At 43.3% G+C, this 16,404-nt stretch overlaps 1 protein-coding gene across 1 annotated transcript in view; it reads right to left on the bottom strand.

Annotated features, from left to right (window-relative positions):
* Positions 1 to 16,404, bottom strand: part of STK32A (serine/threonine kinase 32A) — a 103,776-nt gene that overhangs the window by 68,799 nt on the left and 18,573 nt on the right. The window contains exons 2-3 of the mRNA XM_056860809.1: positions 13,386 to 13,441; positions 11,511 to 11,662 (exon numbers count right to left, since the gene is read on the bottom strand). Of these exons, the coding sequence (XP_056716787.1) occupies positions 11,511 to 11,662; positions 13,386 to 13,441 (208 nt within the window). The remainder of the gene's footprint in view (positions 1 to 11,510; positions 11,663 to 13,385; positions 13,442 to 16,404) is intronic.

Genomic DNA, 16,404 nt, shown 5'->3' with positions numbered 1-16,404 from the left:
ACCAGGAAAAATCACATCATCTCTAAGTCAATGGGCAAAACAAGATGCAGAAGCAGAAGCAACCAACGCGATCAGATAAGTGTTAGTCGCTCTATCTGGTGCAACAGACGATTGTCACAAACACCACAAGCAGGCACAAATATACTTCTTAATATATCACTCCCATATAAAAGAAGGGACTGTGGAACCCGAGGATACCTCCATGTTTGAAACTGTGAACATCTGCGAGTGAGTAGTTAGCCTAAAACCCTTATTTTATCAATGTTCCCCGAAATTGCAGATGCAAAAATTAGCCCTAGCAAAATTTTCTTATTCAGGGGTATTAAGCTGCAATGTGTGCAAGCCCTTTTTAAATATCAGCTGAACAGATTTCCTTTTCAAAGAGCATAAAAATTCTAGATAGGCTACAGGTCAGAGACAAATTGTGACCGGATATGCAGCAAGAAGTACAATATTTCCTCCAAATGTCTGGAAGAGTTATGTCAGCAAACAGATGTACTGGCTCTGCAGTGCTAGGGTTAAAATCTTAGTTAACAGTGCAAGTAGTAATATTAAGAAATACCAGTTTGCCCACAAGGAATGTAGCATTCTTACAGCTCTAGGAGTGTGAATCAATTTAGATTTGGGGAGTGACTTAAAAATCCTGCTGACGAAAGGATGCAAGAAATCAATCTAGTGACCAATTGAGCTGTTATTTGGTAATAATGCTCCCTACAGAGTTCACCATAATTCTCAAAGAGTAGGTGGTCTGTTTTTGTTTTATTTTTTTTAGGAAGAAAGAGTTCAAGCAGCTCTTGAACTGCATCCTTCCAGGCCTTAAGCATTTGCCGTTCTTGTGTACTAGTTGGAACAATTCCTGAGCATCAGCATTTTAACTTCAGAAAATCAGATAATTTACATCCAAGTTCTCTCACTGACTCTATCAGCCCAGGGACGTATTTATGTTGCTAAGTTTTGGAGATTCAAAGTCCTGCTTCAGGCACTTCTTCCCTCCAGAGGCCGGACTGGGTGGGTTAAATCAGGACCAAACTAGACAAGAAAGCTCTGTTTGTCAGTGGCATGGTTCCTTTCCCATCACCATGCAGAATCCCTGAGTGAAGTGCCTTTGTGCTGTGGTGTAGTGGTTACGAGCAGTGAACGCTAATCTGGAGAACCAGGTTTGAGTCCCCGCTCCTCCACATGAGCTGCGGACTCTAATCTGGTGAACCGGGTTAGTTTCCCTACTCCTACACACGAAGCCAGCTGGGTGACCTTGGGCTAGTCGCAGTTCTCTCAGAACTCTCTCAGCACCACCTACCTCACAAGGTCTGTTGTGGGGAGAGGAAGGGAAGGAGATTGTAAACCAGTTTTATTCTCCTTAAAAGGTCGAGAAAGTCAGCATGTAAAAACCAGCGTCTTCCCTTCTCCTGGCAAAATTCCATTACATCAGCAACCCACTTGCCACTGGCTTGCCAAACTATATGAGGCAGGAAAAGAGTGGCAACGCTCACAGCAAGCCAAGCTGTGTTGTATTTTTTAAAGTAAAACCTGTGTTTCAAGTAATTTTTTTTAATACTGGACTTACTTTTTTGGGGAACCCTAACCAAACTGAAACCTAAACTGAAATTAGTTTTGTGTCTTTTTTAAATCTCTAAACCCTTGCCTATACTTAACTGTTATTAAAACCTAACCAGAAATCTTCTTCATTTCAACTGGGCTCCCCCCCTAAGACTACTTAACAATAAATTAATGCCCAGTTTCTCATCTGATTTGGCATGCTGTATAAATTGATGCCATGCTCACTCACACCAAGGACAAGGCCTGGTATTCTGAATTGCTTACAGCAATTGTAATGATTTCTCAAGAAAGGAAAAAAATATTCTGCACGTATTTTCTATACTTCCAATTGTGCCCTTCAGTGACAAACCAGAAGTGTAGGAAGTTTGTTTAGATGAGTTCAGTCTATCAGCTGAGTTACAGACCATCTCATGTATAATACAAGAATTGGTCAAAAGTGATGCTGACGAAAAACTTAGATTGGCAGTAGCAGAAGCAACTGAGACTTGCAATGCAGCCATTTGGCCTGGGGAAAAAAATCATAAACATACAACCTGCACCCACAGAATCGCAAATATAACTGATTCAAAGCAGAACTCTAAATTTCACTTTTATGTTGCAAGGACTAGCTTGCTAGTGTTTCTCCAATACCCTGTATTAAAATAAGTGCTGACTTCGGCAGTTTACCACTCATCAACTGGTGCCAGCAGATCTATATCTGCTAATACATAGTTTCCACTTAGGAATGCCATCCTGGGAAACTCTACAGTTATTATTCTGAACACACTTTAGCAAGGGACAGACAGCAGGGGATAATGTAACAACCTACACACAGGACTGCTGCAGGTCACAGTGAAAGTGCCTCTAACAACTCACCCATTCAATTACTTTGATAGCATTTTGGAAAGTGGTGGTAACACCCTTGCTTTTATTTCCCAAACATATATTCCTCTTTTGAAAGTGCTTAAGAGAACCTGATTAAGGACACCATTTCCCTGGAGAATGGATTTTGTCAAAAGTCTACCTGTTTTACAGGTCGCAGCCTGTTTTAAAGTGAAGTCTGGACCCGGTCCTGGCATCATTTGGACTGCCCAGAAGACATGAAGAGGAATATTCATTCATTTGTATCCTTAGAAAGACAGTAGATTCCACTGTGATATCTTTGCAAACTCTTTCTGACACAGTTTGATTCTCGGGCTGTGTTCAGGTGTCACGATAAACTGTGTCTTGTTGCACAAACCCTGATTGGTCTAGCTGCAGATGAAGATAACAAACCACGGTGTGTCAATAAAACCTGGTTAGTAGTCCACTGCTCGCCCATATCTTGGGGAACCTCTGGATGCTGCCTAAGTGCCCCGATTGCCTATCTACTGCAGTGTCTCTACATGTATAAGCTGTTTGCTATAGTTTGGCTACATCAAATGATCAGGGAAGACAAAGCTAGCCTTCTTATAGTTTTTTGGGCACCCTCAACAAAGCCAATCATAAGCCCCATTCCATTTTTGTTCACAGGTATCTTTCATAGCCTTCAGCTGGCTCCTTCCCTTTTCTGACTAGCAATTTCATAATCTTTTCAGAGTCAGATTTATTCATGTTGTGGTCACAGACCTTAACAATCCAACTACACCCAAAATAAAATAGAATAAAATAAAATTCAACCCACAGCTGTATTAGTTCAATATCACAATAACATCTACTACTACACATTGAGATAAAGACTCCCCCCCTCCATCAAAATCGTTTACCAGGATATTGTGGACCATATCAAGCCATTCTATTTCCTGTATCAGACCTATTAAAACTTTTCCTTAGTTTAATTGCTATAACGAAAAAAGAGGCCACTCTCTGTGTAATCGATAAATTTACATCAGCCAGCAAGAATCTTACTCGCTCTTCTTCTGAGACCAACATCTGTGGTATGCACTGAATCAATCTAGATCATATCGTGGTGTACAGGGCACAGTAAAAAAGAACATGTGGCAGGTCTTCTACCTGGTCAGCAGAGCAGGGGCAAAACCGTTGACCATATGGAATTCTACCATGTCTACCTTTAATAACTTCTGATGGAAACACTTATAGAATCATAGAGTTGGAAGGGACCACCAGGGCCATCAAGTCCAACCCCCTGCACAATGCAGGAAATCCACAACTACCTCCCCCCTCCACATCCCTAGTGACCAGAAGATGGCCAAGATGCCCTCCCTCTCACTATCTGCCTAAGGTTACAGAATCAGCATTGCTGACTTGTAACCGGGCCGCTGCAAAAGTTCTCCTCTTTTCAGGTTCTACCAGCTCCTTAAGGTAATTAGAGGGGGCTTTGTTCTGTTTAAATAGGGGATCATAGTCTTTTCTAAATTTCCTTTTGCTGAAATAAACACATGATCATAGTGGGCCATTGAATCATGACTGTAATATATACCTTTTTAGTATGACCCACTTACATGAGGCCAGAACAAGCATGGTATAGGAAAGAGAAGAGCTGTGATTGAGACTATGCACCTAGGTTCTGAAGAATGACTATACAGCATACAAAAACCAAAAGCACACCCATATTATCAGTTCATTTGCCCCATCTGATTACCTCCTCCTTTCCTCCCCACAATACAACTAGTTTGACCATTTCTGAGAGCCATCCCTTCTTACTTGACACTATGTTTCTATAGCCAGATTAGGAAGCTTCTCTCCCATAATTCATTTCCCCTGCCAACATGCGACTCCTTGCCCAGAACATGAAGTTCCTTGTATATGAAGAATGTATGTCAGTAAAAGGGCTGTGAAATACTCTTGCCCAAGGCCAATTGGGGAGGGGTGGGAGGGCAGGAGGATCACTTGGCCTGGGCCTCAAGCTCAATTTTTTTACATGTATCATGAGTTGTCATTTTTATTTGTATTATGGCCAGGGGCTTCAAAAGCTGGAAGTGATTCAGGCCTCTCTGGACCTCTGAGAGGATCTGCTCATGTCACTGTTGGTATGGAGCAATTTCTCTAACATATTCCACTGCAATCGTGCCTGGTGAGCCATTACTAGGAGGGCAGCATGCAGAGAAGACTCAGAGGAAGACAAAAGGAAGGGATGTGTCCTGAGGAAGTGCCAGTGATATCTGAATGCTGCTCAGCAGCTCTCAGAAACGTCTCTAGCAAACAAACTAGAATTTGCTTTTGAACACAAACCTCAGTTAGTACTTAGAAACCCAATATAAATCATAATTAAGAATCCCATATATATGCATGTGCCATCAAGTGGCAACCAACGTATCAGCAACCTCAGCAAGGGGCTTTCAAGGCAAGTGAGAAGCAGTCTTCCTCGGTGGTCCCTCATCCAAATACCAGCCCTGCTTAGCTTCAGAGATCAACAAGATCGGGCTATACCATTCCACATCCCAAGAATCCCATATTAGTACCCAAACAATGAACTGAAGTTTAATCAAGCCACTGTTTATAAATCACCTATTATTGTGATGTCCGAATAAGCCTGAGCCAGAAGAGTATGAACAAATGCCCAGTTGGAAGCTTATTGCTGGATCACTTTCACAACAATGGAAACTTGAGTTAACAGTGTACTTCCAGCCTAATGGGCTACTCAGCCCTACTCCACAAGAAATTCCTAGCTGAACCTAAAGTGTTCCGTTTAAAAAAAAACAACTGCAAGACTGGGGAAGCTGAAATCCAGGCATTCCCCCACGAGTTTAGTTTGAGCAGGAATTAAAATTTAAAGTGATGTGTGTGATGCACTCAAAATCATAATTAATCTCCTATTCAGTGCTGTTTGCGCCAAGAAAATTAATTCCCCCCTCCCTTATTTTAGCATTGGCTGTCAAAGATACATTATTAATAGCCTAGACTCCATGGCGCAGAAAGGAAGGGATTGCAGATGTCATTTATTTCTCTAGCTCAACGAGAGCCATCAATCAAATGCCTTCATTTATCATGCAATCTGCTTCCCAAGCATCCTACATTAAACTCTCAGGGAACACTTGTAGACAGCACCTCTTTCATGATAGGCCATTGCTTTCCATTTCACCTTCTAGCCAGTGACTAAAACAACAAAACTAGCAAAGCTTAACTAAAACCTTTCACAGATGAAGCCCAGTGGTAAGAACACAGGCATTACAGGAACATTCATTTTTTGTATTACAGAGTTGTGACATTTTGGAATGAGGGATTATCATTAGGAATAAGTGAATCAATAAACTACAACTGAACCAAATACTTGAACATATTCTAATTTGGTAAAAAAAAATTGCCGTTCAATTGCAATTTTTTTTTAAAAAAAATTTTTTGCATTTGGACATTCAAGGCATCTGTCATTTCAATTTCTGCAAGCTTCAATTAGAATATACCGTATATACCCGTGTATAAGCCGACCCGCGTATAAGCCGAGGTGCCTAATTTCTCCCCAAAAATGGGGAAAAATTAGGCACCCGCGTATAAGCCGAGGGTCGGCTTATAACCCCTCCCCCCCCCCCCGCAGGCTTACCTGGGCTCCCGGCAGCCAGCGGCGCGGGCCTGGCGGCGGCGGCGACACAACCGGGCGAGGGCTGGGGCAGCCGCCCTGCAGCCGCCCTCGGCCGCCAGCAGCGGCGGCGAGGGTGGGCGAGGGCCGGGACAGCCGCCCCAGGCCGCCCTCGGCCGCCAGCAGCGGCGGCGAGGGCGGGCGAGGGCCGGGGCAGCCGCCCCAGGCCGCCCTCGGCCGTTAGCAGCGGCGGCGAGGGCGGGCGAGGGCCGGGGCAACCTCCCTGCAGCTGCAGGAGGCCACCCCAGGCTGCTCTTGGCAGCAGGAAGCGGCGTGGGACCGGCGGCAGCAGTAAGTTCCCTCCTCCCTCCTCCCCCCTCCCCTACCTTACCGTATTGACCCGCGTATAAGCCGAGTTCGGCTTTTTCAGCCCTTTTTTGGGGCTGAAAAACTCGGCTTATACGCGAGTATATACGGTAAGATGTTAAATGTTAAACAGAAATTACTATTGCGTGTTATTATCTGTAAAATGATGTAAAACAAATACTACTGCATATGCTCTATCAAAATTTGTCAGATAAAACAAAGGTTACATGTCATCTATCAAATATGGTTTATAAACTTTCTTACAGGGAACCTTTGTCTCTTTGCAAGTTTATTAAACACATGGCAATGAGAAGACTGACAGCTTGCCCTTTCCTAATGATCTCCCTCTGCAATGCACAGTCATGCTGCGTTCTATGGCATACACTCAGTTCACAATGGATGACAGTGAGGTCAAACAGTGCCCTTCATGAACAGGATCCTACAGAATGACCCAGAGTGTGCAGTTAATGTTCAGGGGTTGTGTACAGAGCACAAATGTTTATTGGCAGTCAAGTCAACGTGGGAAGTATTCTCTGAAGGAAGAAAGTTTCAACACCACTGTGATATGCAACAGCATTATCAGCTATCGATAGTACTACATATTGCAAGTCAACTAGCAAGTACTGTCAAATAACAACTATCGCGGTAATATCTAATTTGGGTATTAAGGTTGGCCAAATGACAGCACAAAAGATTTTGTCAACTGATGGTTAAATACAGTCACAAATTTTAACAATATCAGAACAAAAAGGATATTTAAATCAGCAGGTTTGATACCAGTGCAAATTACAAATCCAAATTATAGTAGTTAACTCTTATTGTGAAAGAATGAAATTAATTTTTTGTGAATTATCATAAATTGGCTGAACTTTTATCAAAGTTCTGTTAGGTTTCCCTAAATGTCAGTGGTTCACTGAACTTTTCCTCGCCTTTTGGTTTTAATCGTGGTATCGTAATCTACAGTTCCACGTTTTCTAAAAATGAACTTAAAACAGAAATAAAACAAAGTGAGAACTATCTGAGATCTCTTTAATTCTAAGGGGCCAGGAGAAGAAGCTTTGCTATGCTACAGCTAGGGTTATCAAGTTGCTTAGATTGGCGGGCAATTGCCCGCCAATCCATTGCCCGGCAAGGAAGTAGGGATCACATACCCGCGCCAACATGATCGCGTCACTTCCGGTTTACACCTGGAAGCGCCACATCACAATGGGCCTTTTTACCACTCAAGCTCCCAGTTGCGTCAACGCAGCCACACACACGTGATCCCTGCCTAAGCTCTGCCCCAAAAAGCTCCCACCGCGGGAGGAGAGGGGGGGACCTGGCAACCCTAGCTACAGCCCTTGACTGTTGCAGGGCTAAGCAGCCCTGGCTCATGCCCTACTAACAAATGATCCAATAATGACATTTTTAAAAGTTAATCTGACACCTACATAGTGATTCTCTTGGTTGTCTGCATTATTTAACTGCATTCAACTAATGAGCGGTCAATAAATGAATCAATTGTCACTATCTGACGGGTCAACTGACTATCATGACAAATCTCTTGAGCAACAATTAAAGAGAGCAAACATCTGTCAAGTCCTCAAGAAGGCAATGTCTGGAAAATCGAACGAAAAATTGCAAAGCAGAATTTGGGAAGAATTTTTGGGAAATCTTTCAGCAATGCTGGCATTTGGGAACTGTATGGAAGATTTAAAGCAATCCATGCACATGGCCCACACAGAACAAGAGCAAACGTTAAGAAAATGATTCAGTGATCCATTTTGTTCTGCACCAACCTATTTCAGGATAGGAATAAACAAGCTTTCCAGTTTACAAAAGAGTTCTGTGTCATAACATCTGAATATTCGTTTCCCCAATAGATAAGCCAATAAAATATTTTATCAGTCTTCAGTCGGAGTAACAGTCGGCACCATGGTGCATAAAATGAAGCAAATAGCATACTTCTTACATGACAGCTGCCTTATTGGCTTATTTTAAAAAAATAACGGAAATGTATACATGCCATGATAAGGTTATTCTAAAGTCAAAGGCTTCAGAAACCTAATAAGTTCGCATCGTGTTTCTCAGTAGATTTCATCAAAAAGTCATAAAGCATTTTTAACAAATATTGGGTATTCTCCCATTAATTTGGGCCAGGGAGCTGGGGAGCAACAACCATAATAAATAATGATATTTCCCTTCTAGTTTCAGCTTTTGTTTTGAACTACATACGTCTGGTTAAAGTCATTACATTATCCCTTAACAATGAATGAGCTTCTTGCTACAGACTGTTTACCAATGGCTTCCCACAAAAACACTAAAAAATGAAAGATAAATTACCTAATAACCCCAGTCTCCATTACTTGAAAGATTACTGCGAGTCTAATATAATTATGCTCTGTGCTCAATGCTAACTGAGACTTATTTCATCCTTCCTGCTTCAGGAGAATAAAAAAACACTAAATCAAGCAAAGATGGAGGGATTAACATGTTTTATAATTTTGTGAATCGATCCATGTTGATAAGCCAGAAAGCTACACAAAATGAATGAAGTGCATAACACTGAACCTACCAATTAATCAGAGAAAGAAGACTACTCCACATGCACATTTTCCAGAGTCATCTTTCTGGATTTCAGCAATAAAATGAAATTCCTTTTCCCCTCCCTTCGTAAACACAGAAATGAGTGGGTGGGGTGACCTAGGCTTGCCAGCTTTGGCTTGGAAAACTCCTAGAGATTTGGGGGTGAAGCCTGGGGAGGGCAGAGTTCAGGGACGGGAAGAAATTCAGCAGGGATATCCACTCCCTGAAGCTGTCATTTCCTCCAAGGGAACTGCTCTATCTAGTCTGGAGATCAGTTGTAATTCTACGAGAACTTCAGGCCCCCAGCCTTGAGGCTCATAGCCTACTAGTGGCAGAGTCCAGCAACCCAGCAATGTAGTTCAACTGACAGTGGTAAGGCCAATACAATCTAGCCTCAAGCAGCAAAAGCATGCAAAGAAACGACTCTAGAAGATAAAAAGCAGGCGAGGCAAGTCATATACTATACTGAGTTGATACTACTTCGAAGGCACTGACTGCATTTCATAACCTTGGAACACTAAGGCATGTTCATAAGTAATTAGCCAAAGATTGTGGCAGAAAATTCTTTAAAAGAAATCATAGGTAGATAATAATACCTCTGACCATATGCAAAATGGTTTTTTTTACTACCAGTGAGCAACTGTGGCATCTTCTGTCATACTAACAAACTTAAAGAAGCACTGTGCATCGGAGCAAATGAAAAGTGCCTTTACTTACTACTAAGTAACTACAGCCTTCTCTTTTCCCACACGCTTAGAATGGCGAAACAGGGCCTACAGAACAACGGCATTCCTCCCACACAGATTAAAGCACCAGCACCCCCCCCCCCACATACTCCATTCCTAGTTTTCCTCTCACTTCCAGGAATGGACTGGAAAATGGTCTAGAGCAATGGCCAGCTGAGTGACCCCAAGCAGCACGACAAGCCAGTGCTTCAGGGCTACTTAGCTGAGTGGGGGCCCCAATGGGCCCGTTACATTTCCCCCCAAATTGGCAGCAGTGTAGGAGGAAACCCATTCGTGAGTTGACACCAATGGTCATTGCTGATGAATGTTCTGAACCAAGTGCACCCCGAGAGGTTAGCAAAGCTGCTGGGGCCCGACTGTGCTTGGCCACTAGCAGCCCTATAGGACAGTGGCCCATAGGGAAATTTCCATTTAACAGGTTAAATGGCCAGTTGCTAGGGTTGCCAGGTCTCTCTTCGCCACAGGTGGGAGGTTTTTGGGGTGCGGCCTGAGGAGGTGGGGTTTGGGGAGGGGAGGGGCTTCAATACCATACAGTCCTATTGCCAAAGCAGCCGTTTTCTCCAGGTGAACTGATCTCTTATCAGCTGCAAATCAGTTGTAATAGCAGGAGATCTCCAGCTACTACCTGGAGGTTGGCAACCCTACCAGTCGCCCTCTGCTCACTTCCCCCCTCCAGCAAAGTTAAAATACACATTAAAAATGATATACAACTTTGTCAGGCAGCTGTTTTGTGATACCCGCACCCTGACCTGTAACTAGCAGAGTCATGTAAATTACAAGAAAACAGAAATACAGCAGATGTTTTAAAATCATTGCTGTCCTGGCTGGGTTTCCGATGTGTGGAGGGCTGAAAATCACGTCTGTCTCGGTTGAACTGGTAAACAGCAAACACCACAAAACAGAAACAATAAAGGAAACGAGGCTGCAAAGCACAAGGATACGAGTAATACTGTGATTATGGCTGGTTTCCTGGAGCACTTAATAGGGTGATATTTTGCTCCTCTTCTCAATATTTGATTTTTTTTTAAGGGAACTGCTGCTAGATTGAACAATGGCAAATTACTTTCTTCAAGGATATCAATCATATCAGTACAGGAGAATAATGATGATAATGTTACATGATGAAATGCTTGAGGCAGATCAGGAGACTCTACACAGATATCCAGTTCTGTACAAGGGCCTATTTGCACATTGTGATCTATCATATAGACTACCTAGGACCACACTTTTTGATACTGCAGGCTAGAAACAGAACATTTACATGTTCCTGCATGGCAAAATATTCCTGCCCATCAAAACAGGAGAAGGCGCCAAGCCTTCTTTCTGAGGCGAGATTGTTTTTTGTTCTGGGAATAGTTTTTCACAAGGGACTGTTCATTTATCTATCGAGTCTCTATGAATGCCTTTTGTTACCGAAGTTTATTTCCCGGCCAAAGCAGTTCCATCACAAGAACTAGCACATCTGTTTATACAACATGCTACAATTTCTATTCTGAAAGAAATAAAATCAATCAGCATGGCACTTACTGCCTGAAGCTAGGCAAAGAACTGAACAGAGACTCTATAATAAAGGCTCTGGCTAAATAAGACCCAAGTTGAAACGGCAGGTAGTCCTGGCACCTGCTGTTTCTCTCAAAGGAAGCGAGGTTGTCTGAGCACTCGCAGGTGCTTGATGGAAAAGGTAAACGAAGCAGCATTGTGCAAACAAATAATTGCAACAAGGTGCAAATAAAACAAACCAAACAGGACTAGGCTTCCAGAGAAGCCATGGCTACATCATTACAGAATGACATTTTGGAAATACGTGGCAGGCACATGCTTGCAAGGAGACATGCTCTGCTTACCACAGATTAACAAGGAAAGGGTGCTCGAGGCCCTGCATGATCTGCAGCTCTTTGAAGACGTTTCTCACTTCATTCCGCTCGACGCATTTCTGCTTGTTCATGTACTTCATTGCATACATTTTCTTGGTGTCGTTCTTCTGTACAATGCATACCTGTAGAAAGAAATCAAGACAGTATATCCTACAGAATGGAAGATTCAATTCAATGTTACATGGCTCTTTCACACATACTGAATAACGCACTTTCAATCCAATTTTGATGCACTTTAACGATCGTTTGCAAGTGGATTGTGCATTTCACACGGTAAAATCCAGCTGCAAAGTGTACAGAAAGTGGATTGAAATTGTATTAATTGGCATGTGTGAAAGCGCCCTAAATGTAAAATTAAATATAAAATTTTATATTCCCTAAGATTCTGCCTTATTAAAAAGGCCCTGTTCTTCTCTAGCACAAGCTAGCCCCTGGTCAACTATCCTAAGAGTCAGCAACTAAAACTGTCCTTCAGTGTTACTCCTCTGAAGATGCCTGCCACAGCTGCTGGCGAAAAGTCAGGAAAGAAAATACCAAGACCACGGTCACACAGCCCGGATAACCTACAAGAACCAATAAAATGATACTTTTCCACTGTAAATGAATATCATGTAGGTAAGCCAATTATTTTTATTTTTTTAATCCCAAACTGATTTACCTGATATATGTTGAGAGGTCTTACACAACAGCCTACACCTAGGGATGGTAAGTTCCTACTGGGGGTGGGGGAAGTGATGTTAGGTTGTTGTAGAACTTGCTGAAAACTCAATGGCCATTTATGCTTGGTAATTAGCAGAACGTTCCAGGCTGAAGTGCGCTGCAGCTTTTTATGAGTTTTTCACGCTAAAACGTCATTTAGGAAGTGACTGCAAAGCCGGCGCAGACCTGCTTCGCATTTCTTAAGAGCCCCTTTAATGTGACCTTTTATGTTTGCTCCGCCTTTGCCGCGAAGAATCCCCTTAAGGAACCATGCAAAGTTCACAACGGTGTGTTACCTAAGCAAACGGAGGCCATTAATGGAAGGAACAAAGGAGCAGGTGAATGTGTGTGGGGGTGGTGGAATTTCTCCTTTTGCATCGGGACCGTGAATAAGCATTTTAAAGGTCGCATTAAAAAAAAAACAGTTTTGAGCGAGCATCAAAATGGACTCTGCATAAATGGCCTATGAAACCTGTCACCACTCTGGTGGCCAGTGGGAGAACAAAAAAATATTTAAAATTGCCAACACCATGACAGCATTACATCAATTCCAGGGGAAACCTGGCCGCTGGCTGGCATCCCTACAATGTGCACCAAACACCTGTATAGTGTTCGGGGCAAACTTGCCTTGGCGCTTTCTAATTATAAAAATGGGAGCTTATGAGAATACAGTGACCTTGAAATAGTGACTGTTTAATACAGTCAAGGTTCTGCTTTGCTAAAAATACAGAGGCTGTATATTATTATTCCTGAAGAATAATTCCATTTTCCTCACAACACCATTTCCCAAAGAGCAAAGTCATGGGGCTGGAAGAATAGAGGCAGAATGCTAGCATGTCCTGATTTGCCCTAGCAAAAGGTCTCTCTCTACCGGATATTTACATATAATTGAAGCAGCAGCTCTGGTTTATCAATAAGAAAAGTTTAATATCCTGTAATATAATTTGAAGATTCTGAGCCTGTAAGGAACAGGGCTTAAATTCGTCCTAGCTTTTCAGAAGATAAAGCTCAGGTTTTACCACTGGCGATGCAATATTCTATAAACACTGCTTCTTGTGTTTCCACCGAGTTATCTTAAGAGTTTATTCGTTATGGAGCACTTTGGTCTCCATCATATAAACCATTAGTTTAGTCTGCAAAACGTACCTTTCCAAAGCTGCCTTTTCCAATGGCTCTCAAAATTTCAAAATGGTCAAAGGTGACTGTAAGGAAGAGTAAAAGTTTTAAAAATGAAAGCCTTAGCCATTCAACATTCAAAATGACAGTTTCATTGTAGGAAAGCCCATTTTATTGTAATATGCTAGGTTGTAGACTCTAGTTGTTCATTTTGCTTTAGCTAGATTGTTACGCCATATTCTTTTGTATACACAGATTCCCCACTGTGGAATAAGCACCCACTTTATAAAAACAACAGCAACACTGCTTATGTGGCTTCACAGGCAGGAAAAAACCTGCTTATCCCGAGATAAGTATATAACTTGCAATTCAGTCAGATAGAGAAGGAAGGAAAGAAAGAAGGAAAGGAAGGAAGGAAGGAAGGAAGGAAGGAAGAAAAAAAAGGAAGGAAGGAAAGAGACGGAGGGAAAGAGGCTTCACACACACACACACACACACACACATTTACCTGGCTGCCCAGCGGCCCGGGGATCTCTCACACAAACACACACACACTCACTGGGCTGCACAACGGCCCGGCGATCTCTCACGCAAACACACACACACTCACCGGGCTGCACAACGACCCAGGGATCTCTCTCTCGTGCACACACATACACACACACGCACTCACCGGGCTGCACAGCGGCCCGGGGATTTCTCTTGCGCATGCACGCTCTCACCAGATCACCCCGCTGCATTGGTCAGAGGCAAGCTGGGGGGGGGAGGAAAGTTTGAGGCTGGCATGGCTGGAGAGCCCGCTTTACCTTTTGCCCTCGGCCCGGGGGAGAGCAAGGGGAGGGCCGTGTAGGGGCCCACCGAGCCGGCGAAGGGAGCAGCCAGTGGCAGGCAGGCGAGGGGGGAGATGGTGGCATAAGCTCCGGGCGACCAAGCAGCTTCAAGCCAAAGAGCGAAGGGAAGGCCACGTAGGGGCCCACTGAGCTGGAGGAGCAGGGCACGCCACCCACTCACCTGCAAACAGCAGGTTAGACAAAGGGGAGGGGGGCTTCTGGCCAGGCGCACTTTTTGGGCAGAAGTTGTGAGTCTCTCCAGGAAGCAAGGAGAGTTGGGAGAAACGGCCCCACAATCACCCAATCGACAAAGCCCCAACTGCTGAGGAGAGAGCCTAGCTAGCGAGAGCTGGAGCGGCATGGCCCTGGAGCTCCTGGAATCAGCATGGGGGCCGGATAAAATGATCTTGCGGGCCGGATCCAGCCCGCGGGCCGGAGGTTCCTCACCCCTGAATTAGAGTGTCAGACTAGAATCAGACAGCCCAAGATCAAATCCCCTCTCTGCTGTAGAAGCTCACTGGATGAATGTAGTTAAGTCATTTTCTCTCAGTTTAACTGATCTGACAGGGTTGTGGTGAAGATAAAATGGAGGAGGGAAGAATGATGTTGGCTGCTTTAGATCCTCACTGGGGAGCAAAGCAGGGTATAAATAACTCAACAAATAAATACCAGTTGAAAATCCAGCATTCCCAAGACTTCGGAAACAATTCTATCAAGGCATGATCACTACGGTTCGTAACTCACCCTCTCTGAATTCTGCTTATAGCAGTTCAAGTGCCTTGAATGAGACAGAAATCAGGAAGGACTAAAACTATATCGCAGTTAGTCAAGAAATGATCATAACAAGCAGCCCAGTTTTCGCAACAGACACAAACTTAATGGTATTTAAATCTCATTAGGGGGCTGATTGCAGGCACCAAATCAAGAATGCAGACTGCTAACAACACACCGACCTTAATTAACATGACCCCCAAACTGTCAGGCACTGACAAAGTGACAGGACCTGAAATTACAGAGTTAATTTGCCTCATTCATCCACTCATTTCCAACCAATTAAGAAGCGGAAGGGAACGATCCACATGTTTGACCTCTTTTTGCCAAACCCCCTACTGCAAGGAACAATGCAACATATCTATGATGGACGCAAAGTGACAGCAAGCAAAACAACTTATTGTACATTCAACAGAGTATGGAGCTGTAGTACTCCTAGCCACCTAACGTGATTTATCCTAAACCCACTGGAGAATAAAAAAGTAATATTTCCTGCACCAAGATCAAACCTTTCTAAATTTCTAAAATACTACTTACGTACTTATTAGTGAAGCAAGTCTCAAATCATGGGAGAATGTCAGGATGAAGACGCTAGTTGTTGAAGCCAACTTTTAAATTCACAGAATATGGCAGTACTGAAATATCAGCCAAGTTCCTCCACTGTTGCTTATTCTAACAGCTAGAGGGAGCATAGCCAGGGACTAAATGAGTACCATCAATGCAATGGCTGCTGCAGGAGGAGGAGCAAACCACAAAATGGCTGCCAGAGGAGGCGGAGATAACCACAAAATGTTAGGGAGTGAAGACGTGCATCCTTCTAATAGCAACTCTTAAATTCTTCTGACAAAAGCTCTCTTTAACAAGATGCCTCTAAATCAGCACAGCCAATCAGAAGCTCTGCTGGGCACAAGCCCCATCTGGCCCCACCAGGTTAGGTGTTTGCAGGAGCCACGGCACACACGGGCACCATGTTGGGGATCACTGTTCCAGCCCCTTTAGTTGAGCAAATATGCCTTGCCCCTTGTAACTCAACAACTAAAGGAGTTAGACTTACTTTTTTATTATGAAAACTTGGAATCAGGAAAACCTATTTTATATATATATTGTTATAACATTATATCAATAAAACAACATTCCCACTGTGGGGATATCACTGCTGTGTGAGTGGGACCGAAAAAGTACAAATTTTCCTATCCACGCAGCAGCCATACAGGCTTTTCTGTGATTGTTCCTAAAACTTTGCAGATTTGGGAAAGATCTGGGGAAAGCCAAGGAAATCCCAAGAGGCACACAAATGTACCATAATTCTACGCATAGCATCAAACCCAGAGCAAATAACCTACATGGAAGTGGCCATAGTAAACCTGTATCTGGGCAGTTCCACTTTAGATTGTAAATGTGAGCTCATAGTTAAATACAATTCCTAGCACACTGAAAACTAGATGTAA

This window comes from Euleptes europaea, chromosome 1 (assembly GCF_029931775.1).
Source record: "Euleptes europaea isolate rEulEur1 chromosome 1, rEulEur1.hap1, whole genome shotgun sequence".
Classification (NCBI taxonomy): domain Eukaryota; kingdom Metazoa; phylum Chordata; class Lepidosauria; order Squamata; family Sphaerodactylidae; genus Euleptes; species Euleptes europaea.
Note: the sequence above shows the minus strand (reverse complement) of the source record. Positions and strands in the feature narration are given on the sequence as shown.